Source organism: Castor canadensis, chromosome 13 (assembly GCF_047511655.1).
Source record: "Castor canadensis chromosome 13, mCasCan1.hap1v2, whole genome shotgun sequence".
Classification (NCBI taxonomy): Eukaryota; Metazoa; Chordata; class Mammalia; order Rodentia; family Castoridae; genus Castor; species Castor canadensis.
In genome coordinates, this window is record NC_133398.1 from 28,249,103 (window position 1) to 28,266,560 (window position 17,458).

The 17,458-nt window shown below is 35.8% G+C and overlaps 1 protein-coding gene across 3 annotated transcripts in view; it reads right to left on the reverse strand.

Annotated features, from left to right (window-relative positions):
- Positions 1-17,458, reverse strand: part of Slc44a1 (solute carrier family 44 member 1) — a 215,032-nt gene that overhangs the window by 43,333 nt on the left and 154,241 nt on the right. The window contains exons 15-16 of one of the 3 annotated variants that reach the window (XM_074051338.1): positions 17,037-17,117; positions 12,453-14,814 (exon numbers count right to left, since the gene is read on the reverse strand). In XM_074051338.1, the coding sequence (XP_073907439.1) occupies positions 14,791-14,814; positions 17,037-17,117 (105 nt within the window). In that variant the 3' untranslated portion in view covers positions 12,453-14,790. Of the gene's footprint in view, positions 1-12,452; positions 17,118-17,458 lie in introns of those variants that run through there. The other 2 variants (XM_074051339.1, XM_074051337.1) reach the window with 2 other exon arrangements.

Genomic DNA, 17,458 nt, shown 5'->3' on the forward strand with positions numbered 1-17,458 from the left:
ATAATCTCTCTTGGTGTGGATGTCTTTGAACATATCCTATATGGAATTTGTTGAGCTTATTAGATGTGAAGAGTTAAGTTTTTCATCAAAGTTGAAAAGTTTTCCGCCATTATTTTTTCAAATTTTTTTTCTGCTCTTCCTTTTCGTCTCCCTCTAGGACTTCCATAAGGAATATAGCGATATATTTGATGGTATTCCACAAGTCTCTTAGGCGCTGTTCATTTTTCTTCATTCTTTTCTTATTCTCCTCGAGTTGAATAATCTCAGTTGATTTATCTTTAAATTCAATGACTCATTTTTCTGCTTGCTCAAATCTTCCAGTGAACCCCTTTTGTGATTTGTTTCATTACGTTTAGTTTACTTTTCAATTCCAGAATTTCTATTTGGCTCTTTTTTATGATTTTTATCTCTATTCATATTCTTTGATGAAATATTACTCTTGGTTTTCATTAGGTCTTCGTCCATGATTTTCTTTATGCTTTTGATCACATTTACATGAGTTGATTTAAAGTCTCTGTAAGTTCAAAAGTGGGGCTTCTTATTATTATTATTAATTTTTCTTGTTAATAGGCTATAATTGGTTTCTTTTTTAATTGTTGAATGGTGGACATTTTGAATATTATAAAGTGGCAACTGTGGAAATCATTCTTCTCGATTGCTGAGGTTTGTTATTGCTGCTTGGTTTTAGTTGTATTTGCATTTGCTTAGTCACTTTTCTATACTACTTTTTGGTAAAGATCGTATTCTACCTAAAGATTGGTGTGTAAGGTCACTGAAGTCTCTGTTTGCCTGGTGATTTTTACATAATTGGGGCCAAAAAGAATAAATCATTTCTAGTCCTTGTAAATTTATTCTATATGGGGGAATTCCTTAATGCTTAGCATGCCTATTTATAACTCTGCTTTAGCCTTCACTTCCTGGTTGCATCCTAAGGCCAGCCAGAGGTGAATATTCAAGGACTTTTCATGTTTTTTGTTTGTGTTTCTTATCCAGCACTGGGCACGCATGTGGCATTCTAGATTTCTTGGCATATGCAGCAGTTTTTCAAAGTTCTTGTTCTCCTATGTATGTCCTTTCCTAGCCTCTTTCTTCCCAGGCTCTTCTATCAGTCTCCTTACCACATGTGTTATTACTCACCCCAGGTTGCTGCAGCTAGTATCTTTGCCTTTAAAGAAGATTCTGAGAGCTGGTGGGCCAAACCTGTAATCCTAGCTACTCAGGAGGCAGAAATCAGGAGACTCACGGTTTGAAGACAGCCTGGGCAAATAGTTCATGAGACCCTTATCTTGCAAAAATCCTTCACAAAAAAGAGCTGGTGGAGTGGCTCAAGCTGTAGGCCCTGAGTTCAAACACCAGTAAAAAAAAAAAAAAAAAAAAAAAAAAAAGAAGGTCCTGAGAAACAAAGATAAACCCCTGAACCGATCCTCTAGGTAGCTACCTCACAGGTCAAAACAAACAACCACAATTTTTTGAGAATACAATCCACACAGGTCATTTTGGCATAGGAAGCCACATCAGGAACATGAGCCATGCCACCATCATCCCCATAGCTGTCACTGTCACTGAGCTGGTGACTGGGGATGGGTATGCAGGTAAGTTAAAATGGTATTGTTGAAATTTCTTCATTTAGCATTCTCCTGCTTGTAAGTTTTTTTTTTTTTAAATTAGATTCCAGTAGGTTTGACAAAAGGTGATTTTGACAGTTTTTGCCAGCTTAATCATTCCTTTAGTGGAAAGAAGGAGTTTTCAAATTTTCTAAATCTGTCATTTTAGTCACATCAACCACCATTAACTTTTTAGTATTAAACATACAGACTCTAGCATGTTGTGTTCAATTCTATATTCTTGCTTCTAATACATAGTAGGTATTCAGTTAATATCTGTTAGGTAATAATTGAGTGGATGGACAAATTATCATGAAAATTTGCAAGAACTCCCTCTAAGACATCATTATTCCCATTTCACGAAGGAAGGTATTGAGCCTAAGAAAGGTTTCTTGGCTTCCCCAGGTCACCCAATTTATACAAGTGGGGAGACAAATTCAAATCCATGACCCCTAGGCATTTGTTATGCTATGCTGGCTCCTTCAGGCAGCAGAAAATAAGGAGCTATTAGTTGCAGACAGCTGGTTTCAAAACATGTCACCATCCATTACTTCATTATCATAATGAGCCTATAGTTTATGTTGAGCATATTTCATCTTATAGGTAAGAAAATTTAGATGCAGAGAGAATAAACAACCTATAATTGAACTGGAGTTGGAGATGAATCCAGGTATTCTAACTCTTAGTTCTGTGCTTTTTCTGTTACTTCATCTCATCTTTACTAAAGTAAACAGGGCTTTCAATTTAACAGGGTTCCTTCTAGGTGAAAAGTAAATTATCTTCCAACGTAGTAATGCATGCAAACTGGACCTGGAGATTCACCTTTGACTCCCATCTTTGACTTGACTCCTTTTACCAGTCAATCATCCAGTTCTGATGATTCTACCTCTTTAGTAACTCTTGAGTACATCTCTTTCTTTCTGTTCTGCTGCTGGTGTCCTAGCTAGAGACTTCATCCTTACTCCCTTGGCAATTATGAAAGTCTCCTCACTGGTTTTCCTGACCTGGAAGTAACTCGTTCTACACTGCACTCCCTACTGAGGTTATTTCCTTTACTAAAATACAAATACCATCAAGCAGTCCCTTGTTTATCATCCTTCAGTGAATCCCCATTTTCTTCAGCATAAAATCAAGTCCCTTGAGATCTGATTCCTTTTGACTTCTCCAATTTCATGTCCGCAGACCCACTATTCAGGACATACTCAGGCACTCATTTCTTCATGCTATTGCTTTTGCTTGGAATACCCTTTAATTTCCTTTCCTAAAAAGGCTTATTTATTATCATATCTCTGTTACCCTACCACCCCTCACCATCTGGTAGGTCTCCCTGCTATTCCTAATTTAACTGTTTCAGAGCAGCTAAGATATTTTATTACAATCATCCATTTACCCCTTTGCCTTCCTACATAAACTATATATTTTTGGTAGGCAGAGACTAGGTTGCTCCTTTCTATATATTATGTATACAGGACTCAGTAAATGTCTGTGGAATAAATAAAGACAACTGGTCAGTTTTATTTACAATTAAGAACTACTGATAAGGGGCAAACCTGGATAAAGAATGAGGTAAGAGTCATTCAGTTAAAGCATCAGGAAGTTACTTTACCAGCTCAGCACCTTCAAATCCTGATTTGAGAGTTACAGGCAGATTAGTTTTGCTTTCACAGCAGGTCAAAAAATGCATGTAGGGTTTTTTGGGGGAGAAGTATAAATATGTAAATATACATGCACTAAAAGCATATTCAATGATATCTCTTATTAGCAAATAAACAGATCTTTATGGTGACAAAGTAGAAGAGCAAAGCTGGAGCCAATGACACAAAGTTTGCAGCTACCTAAACCATTGTTAAGTCAGGAACTCTCAACTAAACCCCAGAATTTAGGTAGATTTCTTTCATCAGGAAGATGAAAAAAAAAAAAAGCTTAGGCAGTGCATCTGAGATGGGCTTCATTTACATTTTTCACAAATGTGGGGTTTGCATCTTACCAACTCCCACCAGCCTATCAATTCTGCTGTTTTTTCTAATCCTTCTAAACTTATCAAATCCTCCCCACTCTTTCCTTTCTTTAATTAAAAAAAATCCTTAATACATGTGGATTTGACTTAGATTTGTTTTCAAACTCAAAGCCAACTCTCTTAAATACCATTTATTAAAAATTCTTTCCTTCTTTATTCATTTGAGGTATAGGTTTAATTTTTATTAAATTCTTTTCAGTAATAGGATTTGTTTGGGGAACTGTCTCTTCTATTCCACTGGTCTATTATGCTAGATTAGTTACTGTCATTTTATTATTTTACCTGGCTATTTATTTTTAAGTATAACTTACTTTTTTCATATTAAAAACCATAGATGTGGGCTGGGATGTGGCTCAGTGGTAGAGCGCTTGCCTAGCTTGCACGAGGCCCTGGGTTTGATCCCAGCACCAAAAAAAGAAAAGACAAAAAAAACAGACTCCCCCTTCCAAAAAAAAAAGATGAGTATTTTAAATATACAGATAAGCAAAGAAAAAACTAAGCTAAAATTACTTATAATCTCATAACACAGAGATAACCGTCATCATCACTTTGACCTAAACAGGATAGCTTTCTTAGCTGACTTCCACTTAACCATCATGTCAGATTGACTGACATCCTCCAACCTTCTGTAAAAGGTACTGGCTGATATTTAGAGGATGTGCAAAGCTCCTGGAAGTGTGTGTGTGTGTGGCGGGGGGGGGGCTGGTACTGTTCTCAGCATCAGTGGGTTGGCAAGAGTTAGGTGTGTGCAGTCAAACATATTCTGCTAAGTGTGCTGGTTACTCTAATGGTATGATTTTTTGAATACTCAAAACAATGAATACAACACAAGTAGTTTCAATGAAAACTAATGTTTTGAAAAATTAAATGCCTTGGAAAGATTCAATAAAGGTAAGATGCTAAAAGTACTATTCTTGGATTATGCAAGAAATATAAATAAGAAATTATAAAAATCTTAGAGTCTATAGCCTCATCTCTAAATTCTAGATTCATTTAAAAATAATGAATATTTTATAATTCACATTTTTGGGTGGTTATATTATTAGTATTGTTAATTCAAAAAAGATAGTAGAGAACTTCAGAGGAGCCAAGGAATCATAAAAAAGAACTGCTGTACCTATGCCAAAGATTGGCCAATGAACATCTTGTAGTTAAAAGAAATTCATCCTTAATAATTTTTAGTTTTAATCAAAACTTTAATTCATCCACTACCAGTGTCTACAGGATTGATAGAGTATCTACTGTATCTGCATTTTAAGATGCATAAAATATTTATATTACATAAGTGAGGCCATGCAACGAATAATGCTTTATCCCCCGATTTTTCACCAACTACATTGTAAATATTATTCCAAGTCCAAGTCACTATTATTACATCATTGTCAATGCCTGCCCAGTCCTTCCTATTGAACTTCTATTTATACTTCATTAATTTAACATTTAAAATTATATCCCCCTTTTTTCTTATAATTTCTTCTCTGCAAGGATTGCCATAAACCTTAGACTTTAGCCCTATGCCCAGCCTATGATTTTTTTTTTTTGTATAGCTAATTTCCTTTTCTCAATTTTCACTTTCCTCTTTTTTTTGGAAATTTTATAGTAAAATTATTTTGTTGTAAACTGAAAGAATCTTTTCTGGAAGATGTATAGAGTAGGCCAGTCACATAAATCCTTAGCATGTCTCCTAGTGTGAGGTTACAGGACACAATATGAGGGTGGCTGAAAGTCTGTTTTGTCTTAAAGCAAGTTCTCTGCACTGTTGTCCCCCTACTCTGACAGACATGGTCAGGAAGCTTGTGAGAGAGAAGGAGAGCTTCAAGGTTTCTTTCAAAATTTTGATAAGCCTAATAAATGGTTTAATAGCTAGTTATAATTTTTCTAGAATTCTAAATTTAACCTAGGTGAATCTCCTGGAGTTATTTTTTTCAGAATGTGGGCAGCAAAAGACTCATAATATTAAAGGCACAAAGCATTTCTTACTTTCACGATCATGTGCCGCAACTAAAATAATAATATGAAGAGGTACAACCCTATGGGTTAGTTCCACAGCACCTGATCAAATACAGGAGCCAAACAGCCTCATGGAACACTGGCTTATTTCCCAGCAGTTCAACATCTATAAGTGCTTAAGAGCTTGGAAGCCAGGTGTAGTGGCATATGCCTAAAATCCCAGCATTCAGGAGGATGGCAAAGTCTGAAGCTAGCCTGGACTATACAGACTCTGTCTAAAAAAAAAAAAAAAAAAAAGAACTTTGAACTATATGGCTACCTTATGCAGTTCAAATTTTAAGCACTACTTGCATATTAAGCCAGGGTGCACGAGTACATCATACACTTCCTAATGTTTTGGTCAACAATGGACCACATATAGGAAGGTGACCCCATTATATCAACTAGTGACACCATAGCCATCTCACATCTCAGTTTGTATAAAAAACAATGACATTGTCTAATAATGCATTTTTCAGAATGCTTCCTGTAATTGACACGTCTGTACTGTATCTCCTGAAAGAACCCTCTGCACTTTCTATTTTCTGAAATTTGAGGTTAAAAATACAGAATGTCCTTTTCATAGCCAAACACAGAGAAAGACTTCTGGGTACCTTTCAGGAAATGTGAGGCTTTTCACAGGTTCTTTAATTACTAATGTGGACTACATAAAAGAAATTGTGCAATTTAAATCAAAATCACACCAAAAAAGAATAAACAGGCCAGACTAATTAGTATTCTTCAGTACTCAAACCCCTCTAGTGTTTGAAGACTCCTCACAAATATTCTATAACAACTCCTTTCAGCTGGACGGTATAAACCTCCAGGGCTATCATCTAGCCACCACTCACATAGCCAATGAAGGGCAGAATACAGATCAGCCTTTCAGGAAAAAAACAAAATTACAAAATAAATTAGGATAGGTTTACTGATATTTCAACAGGTCTTCCACTTATGGAGAACACCTCTTCCTTAGTCCCTAATATCACTTAAGATGCTTATAGTTTTCCCTAAGCTTGATTTTTTTGCCAACTAACAGGGCACAGCTGTGGCCTACATGTGGGCACACCACAGTTGCACATGGCCACAAACTCAGTACAGGTGGAGGCTCCAGTTCATGTGCAGGGTGCGACACAAGTCATAATGAGTGCTTTCCATGGCAAAACTTATCTTTCTACTCTGATGATTGAATTCAGTTGCAACCTTTGCATTCTTGTGGCTGCTCAGATTCCAGCTATGAAGGCTGACTTGGCAGTAGAAGAACTTTGTACTTTGGAAATTGGTGTTAGTGCATTCATATTTCACACTCCTGGAACATGCCAAGGGATACTAGAAGAGAATATCTGGGAAATTCTCAGGCACCCTAGCTGAGCACTGACCTAACTTGAAACCACAATCACTTTCTATCGAGCACCACCATGGGTGTGGGAAAGTGTTATGACACGGTAGACAATTCTTTCCTATAAAATTTTATTTATTACATAAAAAATTCTATACATTTGTTAGACTAAAATACAGTTTTCATTATAATTCTGGCAAATGAGTTAGTACACAGAGAAAACGTATCATTAGATCAGCACTTTTTTTCTAGTTCATATTTCTGCACAAGAAAAACATTTCAAAGCTCCTTTTCATATAAGCTCATTGTACTCTGAAGCCAGATGGAATGCCATCCAATTCAGAGTTTTTGCAAGTTAATTTCCCAGCAAGATTTGATAACTCCAGAAAGTTAATTGCTTAATATACATATTTCTAAAGTCCTCTGAGAGCACAATGCTCCATCTGTAAAATCTGCACTGTGTCAGTAATGACAATCACAAATACCAGGGCTACCCCTGCGTCTGTGGGGCGGGTTCAAGCACCTACATGTTTGTTTCCCCACATGCATACAGTGTAGTGACACTGTAATAAGAAAGAACCCAAAATAATGCTAAGGTAAATGATCCCAGACTACAGAATTCATGGAAGGCTTAACTGTGATCCTTCAGTCTGTAATGCACAAAGACAGAATGTGGCACGGAAATTTATTCTGACACTGAAATAGCAATGCATATGGCAAAGAAAAAAAAAAAGACCAAAAGGCATGAGAAATATGCCGCACCAGAACATATTTCTAGTGCTGGATCACACAGCAGTAAGAATGTGAGACTCACTGGTTGGCTGTTTTATGCTCTTATTTGCACAATACAATGGACTAGGCTGGCCACTGGATGTGAGGATTCTGACTGAGAGATCAATAGCAGGTCCCTGTTGCATTGACTGGTCTTTTAAACTCAGTTGTCTTATTCTAGGAGTTCTATCTTAAACTCAAGTTCAGAAAGACTGTGCCAGACAGTATATAAAGTTGGACCTTTGGTTTTCAGAAGACAGGCTTTTGTCTTTGGTTGTTTTTCCAGAACCTTTCTCATGTTGTTAGACACTCTTCACACTTTTCTCTCTGCCTTTTTGTTTGTTAGTTGTAGTTCTTATTTTTCCCCCTTTAATTAAATCAGTTAACCCACTTGCACTTATATTAGGTACAAGATCTATTAGAAGTGCATTTAGTGGTCATGAATATTCTGAGACAGTAAAATTGACACTTCATTAAGGAATTTTCAGTTTCTTTCTAGGGGAGGGAAGAAAATCAGAAAACATCAACAAATCTAATATAGCTCTAGGACAACATGGAAGCAAGGTAAATTTCTCCATGTGATTATCTTTGAAAAATCAAAACTAGTAAAAACAAGAGGAGCAAAAAAGTTCTAAGCATGGATTACTAGAACCCAAAGGATGGGGAAAATGTATCTATGCCTCGTATCACCAGCTTCCAAAGCTGTTTGTTCTTTTTATTGTCACATTCTTCACACAATTTATGGTAAAAAAAAAAAAAAATCCTGACCTATTATCACATGGCAGAAGAAGAGGGTCTCTACACTTTCCAGTGGCAGATAAATTGGTCCATGGGACCTCCTTTATCTGCCCATCTACTCTCCAACTCTTCTCAGAGCTTACTTTTACTCATAGACTAGTCTAACACCAATTTCTCAAAAACAACTAAATCAAATTATATTCCTAGTTGGCAGTATGGGTAGATAAGATTCATACACAAAGGACTGAATATTTTCCTTAGGCCATACACTTTTGTGACAAAGAGACCTATCAAACTTAGACTGGACATTTGCCCCTTTCCACCTGATATTTTACCAGCAGACTCTTTATGTACTACCATGAAAGATTCCTTTGAGCTTTTTTAGGGGTGTGGCATGGGGTAGGGAACTTTTTTCCACTCATCAGCTAGTTAGGAGATTTCCACTGCTTTCCTCAGCCTGAAAATGTAGATAGTGGTTTGATGTCTGACTATATAAATTAGGATCCTGTGGAAACAAATCTTTAAAGGACTTCAAACTCCCTTAAGAATTTGTCTGGTTTTTCAAGAGTCCAGAGAGCATCACGGAGAGCTACTGTGCCGATGCAGCATTCTTACCTAATAGTAAGTTACAGATGTGAAGAATCCCACATGTGAAGATGGGATTGGAGGCATGGTTCCATGGGCAAAGTGGCCCAAAGCTGCTCTAGTGGGTGGGAAGACTCAAAACAGGAAACACCTCCCTGATTTATGTGGGGAACACCTTTTGACTCCAGTATCTGCTTTCCCAGTTTTCCATTATTATTAATTTTTTGTCAAGTACATACTAAACTTGAGTTTACTAATTTATCATCACCTTCAGGTGTTTTGGGTCATGTTGACAGATTTTAAGACAGTGATAAGCTGTTAACACTATGCCGTGTATTTTGAGCTATAATCAACTGTCATTTTTTTTTATGCTATTACTAAGGATTGCCCAGCAAGTACTGCTACAACTTGAGCCACAACCCCAGCCCTAATCAAGTGTCTTGGTACATAGATAATTACAAAGATTCTCTATTTATTCTTGGATTTTTTTGGGGGGGGGGATTCATTGCAATGCAAATAATTTGGTATCTTACCAAAAAATCCCCCAGGAAAGACTCACTCACACTTCCATGGAAAGAAATCTATTTTTGAAAAATTCAATATTGGCCTTTTTGTTAATTCATTCAGATTAGTATAGCTTTTATTTCCAAACCTTAAAGATTACATACAATCTTTAAGTTATAAAAATGATTCCAGGACAGAGATGGTGTCATCTTACATGGGATCTTTAGTCACTCCCAGGAGCATCTTAAATGTTCATAAATGTGCTGTGTGCATTTGAGAGAAAGATAGTCCATAGCTTTCATAAGATCCAGGGCCCTTGAAAAAAACCTACATTTGGCTATCAAATATTAAATTCAGACCTCAGTAAATAAAAGTGAAAAATATCTGGGACATTTATGAATTAAAGTTTTCATGTTCAACTAGATCTTGACTAGATCCTGAATAAAGCTTTGTTATTTTGAGCATCCTGGTCTGGAGGAAATCATTTAGGTTGTAATACTGAGTATCAAAACTGAAGAAGAATCTAATGAGTCTCTTAACAAAGTCCACAAATTTGTTAATGAATTCCCTTAGAAAATACCTAACTTAAATCCTGTCTATGCAATTTACAAAACTAGCAATTGTTCATGCAAAATTGAAACTGAGTCATTGTTTGTCTATTTTTACACAAATCAAGAAGGGGAGGAAGATAGGGCACTATAGCATTTCTATAGAAAAGAAAGGTCTTTCCTCAGAAATTCACAAGTTTAAAAACTCTGCACTGAAGTTTTCTGTAAGAAACTATTTTCAAAGATTTAAATCTTGGATTGAAATTGTCCTCTTAAATTTAAACATGAAATAGAAGAATTTGGCTCAAAGTTATGAAATTTGAATGGAAAAAGTGTGCTATTTTAAGTTTATATGTATATACAGCCTGTTTAGGTAGTTTAGTTCTGTTTTTAAAGTTTGCTAGCTTTAGATTTTTTTTCTTAACACACTCAAGGTTCCTGCTTTTTCAGAATTTGGGTCATTTTCAACTAAACAGAGATGAGTTAATTCTAAAAGCAGTCACTGTATATGAACAGTGATTAAGTTTCAAAAGGGCTAACATGCATTCCTTAGTACACAAAGCTACATGGATATGCATTTAAAGCAAAAGGCATTCTATGCCACGAATATAGAATACACATTTACTTATGATTCCACAATTCTCCAATATATATTCACGGACTACATCTGAACAATTCCAAGCAAGCACTTCTGTGAGATAGAATGTATGAAAAGAATACAAAAATTAACTGTGTCAGGTGCACTGATAAGCCTCCAGACTCAGAATTTTTTTTCAATGCAACTGTAGAAAAGCAGTAGAGAACTTATTTACTAAAAGGTGAAAGCTTAAAGACCATTTTGAAGGAAACTTCTTAGAGGCTGTGTTAAGGCTGTTGGAAACTCCAATTCAAATGAGGTTACTGACATGAATAGAATAGAACAGAATGGAATGGAATGCAATAGAATAGACTAGAACAGAACAGAACAGGACAGGATAGAGTAGGATAGAACAGAATGTTCAAGTCACTGTGACCCACAGCTCTGGTTGTAGAACTGATCCCACAATGCTACTTTGCATGTAGAGGGGAAAGGGTCTTGAGATAGCCTCCAGAATTTAGTGACTGTGCAGGGTGAAGATGTTTGAAGCCTCAGGGACACTTGTGGCCTTGCAGATACTTGGTGCATGTGATTCCTATAGCTGTTTTGAGGATGAGGGAGGGAGAGGTATTATTACTTGGGTTTAAAGCAGCTTAGGACCAGGATAAAGGGGTTAGCTTCTCATCACCTGCTTTTGGGGTGAAATCCTGAAACTGCAGTGGGAATCAAGGAAGTCCTTGGCAGATACCAAGGTCAGTATTGCTGGAAGAGGATATAAGGGTAAGAGAGCATCGCTACAAAGGAAAAGCTTATTTTCAACATATTTTTTAATTAGACTCAGCAAGTGCTTCTTCCTTAACTATTAAGGAAAAAGTTTGGGGACCAACACAGCTAAATTATTTAAGTTGCAGTGACTTAGGACTTAATTATCTATAGGACAGGATAACAATTTTAATCCTAAACATTAACCATTGCATTAAATGGTTTAAAGGAACAACCAGCTTTGAGCTCTCTCATCCATAAGAATCATACAATCTCAGTTCCCTTGCTAAATTGCTAATGCTTTATTATTATTGCAGTTAAGGCTCTCATTGAAGATAGGTCTTGTGGATTCACACTGAAAGTTAACCTTTCACCTTCCATATTATGTTACAGCACAGCTTACTTTTGAGGCAGAAGCCTACAAGGTATAAATCATGCACCAGGCTCTTAATTATCTGATGGCAGAAACTATAATGACACTCTGGACACCACTATCATTTACAAAAGGGGACCCTCACTATAATTCTAGAGACGGGACTCCTAAATGCAGTTTTGAAGAACCATCACAGAAAAGGACAAAAACCACAATACAGAATCAATGGCTTGTAAAACTATTTAGGGTTCCACATTTCACAGATAATTTTTGTTCTTCATCTATTCTCCTCACTTGGGCAGAAGATGGAAGCAGCAAGTGAGTAGCAGTAAGGCAGCCCACAGCTAGCTGAAGAATGAGTTATGCAATGAATGAAAGATGCAGCAGGAATATCTCAACATAACCTTAAAAAATTTAAATATTGCTAAAAAGCCTGTATGAGGCTTTACCAAATTAATCAAGTAAAGAAGCTCATATAAGAGTGATATTCCATGTATCAAGTATCTGTGTATGCTGTGTAACATATATGCTGATCCGCATATATCTATATGGCACACACATTTACACTTAGGGAAAACAGCCTGGAAGTTAATTTGGAACTCAAATGACATGGTTATACATAGATCATAATTTCTAAACACAATGTTAGTAAAACAAAATTTATTTGTAAAACAGGACCTGTTATATAAAATGGCACACGATCAAGTTATACAAAAATACAAAATTTCTTTCTGATTACAGTTCTAGTTGCAAATGATTATTAGAAAGCATTCCTGGTGGCTTCCAAATAGCGAGAGTGCGAGCACATGGAACAGGGCAGCAAGGGTCCATGGTGCAGGGATGTCCAAGTGAGCAGAATCTGATTTCCAGTTCAAAACTTCCATCAGGTCACTTTGGAGGGACACCTCCTAAAGTAGCTAGCTCCTGGGATATCTTCTCATTTGATAAAACCATCTTCCAGAAAAATTTTAAATTTAGTTCCCAATGTTTTTGAATGTCCAAAATCTGTGTGGCTATGAAACATGTTATTTCTGAATTTTCTTACATGATTTTCTCTCTCACTTATTTTGACAGCTGTTAGTTACATAATTGTACTTACTTCAAATGATATAAAAGAGTACAGTGACACTATTTGGCAACACTAGATGTTAGATGTTAACTTCTGGAGAATTACTATTTCAAAATAGCTATGCTCACAATGTTGGTTTTCCAGATCTTGCCAAGACATGAACTTTTAATGGTGTGTGTGGTTTTTTTGTTGTGTTTTGTTTTTGAATCCAGACTCTTATTGCAAATATTCTGAAAAATCAGAAATATTACATGAGCTTTGAAAAGAAACAAAGGCAATTAGCAAATTTAGCCTAGCTAGAGTAAAGAACACCAATACTTAAAAAAAAAAAGTACAATTTACCTTTTGCAGCAATTTAAAGGTCCAACCCTTTGAAAGGAAGCACATTAGCAAACAGCTGCTTATTAAGCCCTAAAGACATTAATTGTATTTCCATAATATCAGTCTAGTTCACTAATTCTGGTAGGAGACAATGCTTTCTTTCAAAAGATTCTCCTTCCATGGAATGATAAAATGCTGAGGATTTTTTTTTTTTGTACAGAGCCTATATTTAGTGCAATAAGTTTAAAAAATTTGCTCTGAAATATTTACTTTACATTAACAAAAATAGCTTTTTTTAAAAAAATTGTAACAAAAAGGAGTTATCGCATAAACAGATCATGAATTATTCTTAGCAAATTACACTTTTTTTCTTAAAGCATTCACCATTACAATAAGCAGAACAATGGAATATTAGCCATTCATATCTGGTAAGCTTTAGGAATTAAAAACAAAAACAAAAACAAAAACCCAAACCCTAAACCCACCCCTAAACATAAAGAACATTCACACTTGAGGATCAAAACATTAACCAATTCTTCAATTAAACATTGTAGAACTCTGGATATTCAATGAATTGCCAAGGAGAGGAGCACCTGCCAGTGTGTTTTTAGATTTTATAGCAAGCATTTGAATAAAATGGCTGTTTAACCCTAAGCCGCTGATGTTGCTCTGAAGCAGAAGCCAAGCACTGGAATATTCCATGCTTTATGCTCTGTACTTCTGTCCCTTTCTTATTCCTCCTAGCATTACTTAATCTGCAAATCAATATACAGAAACTTAAAGGCTAAACTGGCTGGGTGCCCCAGCTTCCTTTCAAATCAGGCACACAAATGTGTGAAGGATGCTATTAAAGTCAAAACAAAGGACAAATATAAGAAAAAGTTTGCATAAAAAGATTATCTACCCTTTTCTTTTTTTCCTACTTTCTTTTATAGAAGCATTAGGGTAAACTACAAATACCTGAGGAGTTGGTTACTTTTTAATGTTGGCTGACAAATGTATAAGCTATTATGAAAATTCCCATAATGGGCCTATTTGTATGTTTCTAAAAGTAAAATGACATGGCTTCTTTGATTGGGGGAAACTGATTGGAATAATTCCTTATTTATCTGAAAGCACATCCTAGTTTTGATGTACCAGGACTTAGGCATCAGTAAAATAAGATCTTAATTTTATACACACAACAGGGAAATTACCCTTGAAAAAACTTTAGACAAGAAATTTGATACAATAATTTTACCTAATTTAAGTAACTAAAGTTAAAATCTCCTCTAAGTTATTAAAATGTTAATCAGATATGAATCTAACATTTCCGTTAAGACAATTACAATTGAAAACATTAAATGACGGAAGTTGCCTTGTAAAAGCCACCCGTATGAAAGGAGTACATGTTTGACAAAAATAAGCATAAAAAAGGTATTAAATCCCTGTTCCTTTTCTCTGATTTTGGCTGATTATGTGTGTGTGTGTATATACATACATATATATACACACATACATATACATATATACACACACCCACACACACAAATACATAGTTATGTGTATATATTGTTTTGGAATGTCAATGGGTTCCATAACCGTCGGCTAGGTTCAAGAAGAACTTGCTCCCGAAGCCTAGAAAACAAAGTCATACAAAGTACAATCTTAGACAATTACGATCAAAAGGAGATCATGTTATAAATATGTACATGGTCACAAACAGCAACTAAGCAAAGTGGATTCAGACTCATTCCCCTTTCAACACATGTCCTCATGGGGTTGAAATTCCTATGAATGCCGAAAGAAAGTCGTTCCTTCAGGAGCATGTCTGAGACATGCACAGCCTAACTCTCCAGCCCAAGTTTTCCCTGTTTTTAACTCTGAAAAGGATTCCTGGTATGATAGCAAGCAGATAGTCAGACTTTCCTAAATCTCCTCACCACATTTGATAAATTTTTCTAAAATCACTTTTAAAAAATGTAGAAAGACTTCATAAATGTTTAAAGTTTCCTTAAGTTGTGAGGCCCCCTTAAGAAAAAGTCCAAGAAGAAAACTGGCAGTTCTTCTATTCATTCCAATGATTCCTTGTCAAAAGGAAAATTTAAAACCTCAATTTCTGGAACATTATTTTATATGCTAAAAATAAGCCTTAAATTATGATATCCCATTAAGAAAGAAGATAGCAGCAGTATTCTAGACATATTGCAAAATAGGCATGACACTCTTTTATGGAACTTTTACCTAAGAGAATAACATAAGCAAATACAAATAAGCAGTTTGAAATGCTATGATCCCCAAATTTTTGGGAAGAATGTCCCAGATAAAAATAATTCTTTATGACACAGGGGATGGTGATAGTAGGGATCAACTCTAATCATGTACATTGTGAAAGAGAGAAAAGAAAGATAAAGTACTGATATTTTAAAAAGAAAATTGCTACCCTGTGAGTAACACTTCACACTTCTCTTTTGGGGAGTTTTTTTAAAAAAAACATTCTTAGGGGTCAAATGCTGCAATGTCCAAAGCACCAGAAGAACAATGCAAATTATGTATTTTGGGATACAGCAGAGGATTTTTGCCATTTCCTAGGAAGCAATAAACTGATGAACAACATAAAACGAAAGCAAAATCTGAATGATGATTTTAATGTATTGTTTGTGGTAGGTGGCACTAATTTAAAATTGAAAATACTATTAGTTAAAAAAAAACTTTTTAAAATTTTAGGCTTCTGGCAGAATGCCTTAAAACCACTGATGTGATAATCGCCTGTAAGTTAAGGTTTTAGGTAAGGAAGGGTATACTTGCATTCTGGTCTACCACAATTCAACTGTTATTTACTAAAGAACATTATGGAAATATATGCCATGTGCATGGCTGAATTAGCTAGTCCTCAACTTTAAATATCTCTACCTTTCTTCAAATGCTTATCACTGAAGAATGAGTCAATGGACGTTTCAATCACTGGAAAGACAAAAAGGAGGGAAAGGCAAGTTTATATTTTAAGATTTTATACATGTCCTTTTAAGTTTTAGGTTTGAAATCTTTACCTCCTCAACAATGAGGACAATCATTTCTCCACGTCAGCACAGGGTTGGCAGCATTGCCATTGCTGTCCCAGTTAGACAAATATATGCTCGAGACAGTTTGTGTTATGCTGCAGTGAGGCTATCTATGGGAAAAGCACTGGGGATTTTCTTACACTGATGAACCTGTTTTTTGCAATGCCCAGAGCATTTATCCTCTTCACAAGTAGGCTGGGAGGACTGGGTTGTCTTACTAGGAGGAAATGTAGGTGTTGATGAAAACTGCCTTGCTTGTTACATAAAAATAGCTTAAGAAACAAAAAAGTACACTTAGCAACAGAAAAAAAACTCAGCAAATGGGAAAAGACAGCAATGTAAACAGAATAATATTAAAAAAAAAAGGAATATGAATTTTAGCAAGTTGAAAGGAACTGCTAGTATCACCTTCCAAAACGATAAAAAAAAAAAATCAAACTGTCAGTTTAAGTATACACCCAAATATTTGGTGAGTTAGATGAAAACTAAACACTGACAGCTAGAAAGAAAACAAGAGAAAAAGCAGTTTCACCTTGGACAAAACTATCACCCCTGATCCTCACAGGCACTGGTATAAAGATGCTGTTCCTTTCAGCTTACTTTTACAGAAGATCTCAGCTGTAACAAGAATCCTGCCATCCAAGTGATGGGTAAACACACAAACAGAAAGAGCAGCATATCCTGAGTGATACAGATAACAAACGCTTCTCCTGAAGAAGTGCAGTCAGTGAAGACAGAGAGAGAGAAGAAGTGAAAGTGAAATTCTTGGAGGGCGGCTACCTCCTCATCGCCACCTACCATAGGCTTTAGCTCTCTGGCATCAGCAACGCCTCCCTTACCAGCTTCTTTCATTGCTTTCCTACTGTTTTCCACAAACTCCTGCAAAATATGGACCATATGGCATTAATTTTGGGGTCTTTTCAGGTTTTAGTCAGTAAATTAATCCTAAACATTTACATTTTTCACTCAATCTCAGTAGATGGATGGCCTAAACATATAGCAGTAAATAATACTTAGTATCACACATCAGAGATGCTAAATTTGATAAAATTTTTCTTCTTTTTTTTTGGTAGAACTAGGGTTTGAACTCAGGGCTCTGCACTTGCAAAGCAGGTACTCTACAGCTTGAGTCACACCTCTAGTCCAAGAGATGCTAAATTTATAGGGATGCACTGTATCAACTGATGTAAAACCTTCTTTCTACTCATTCATTATGACAA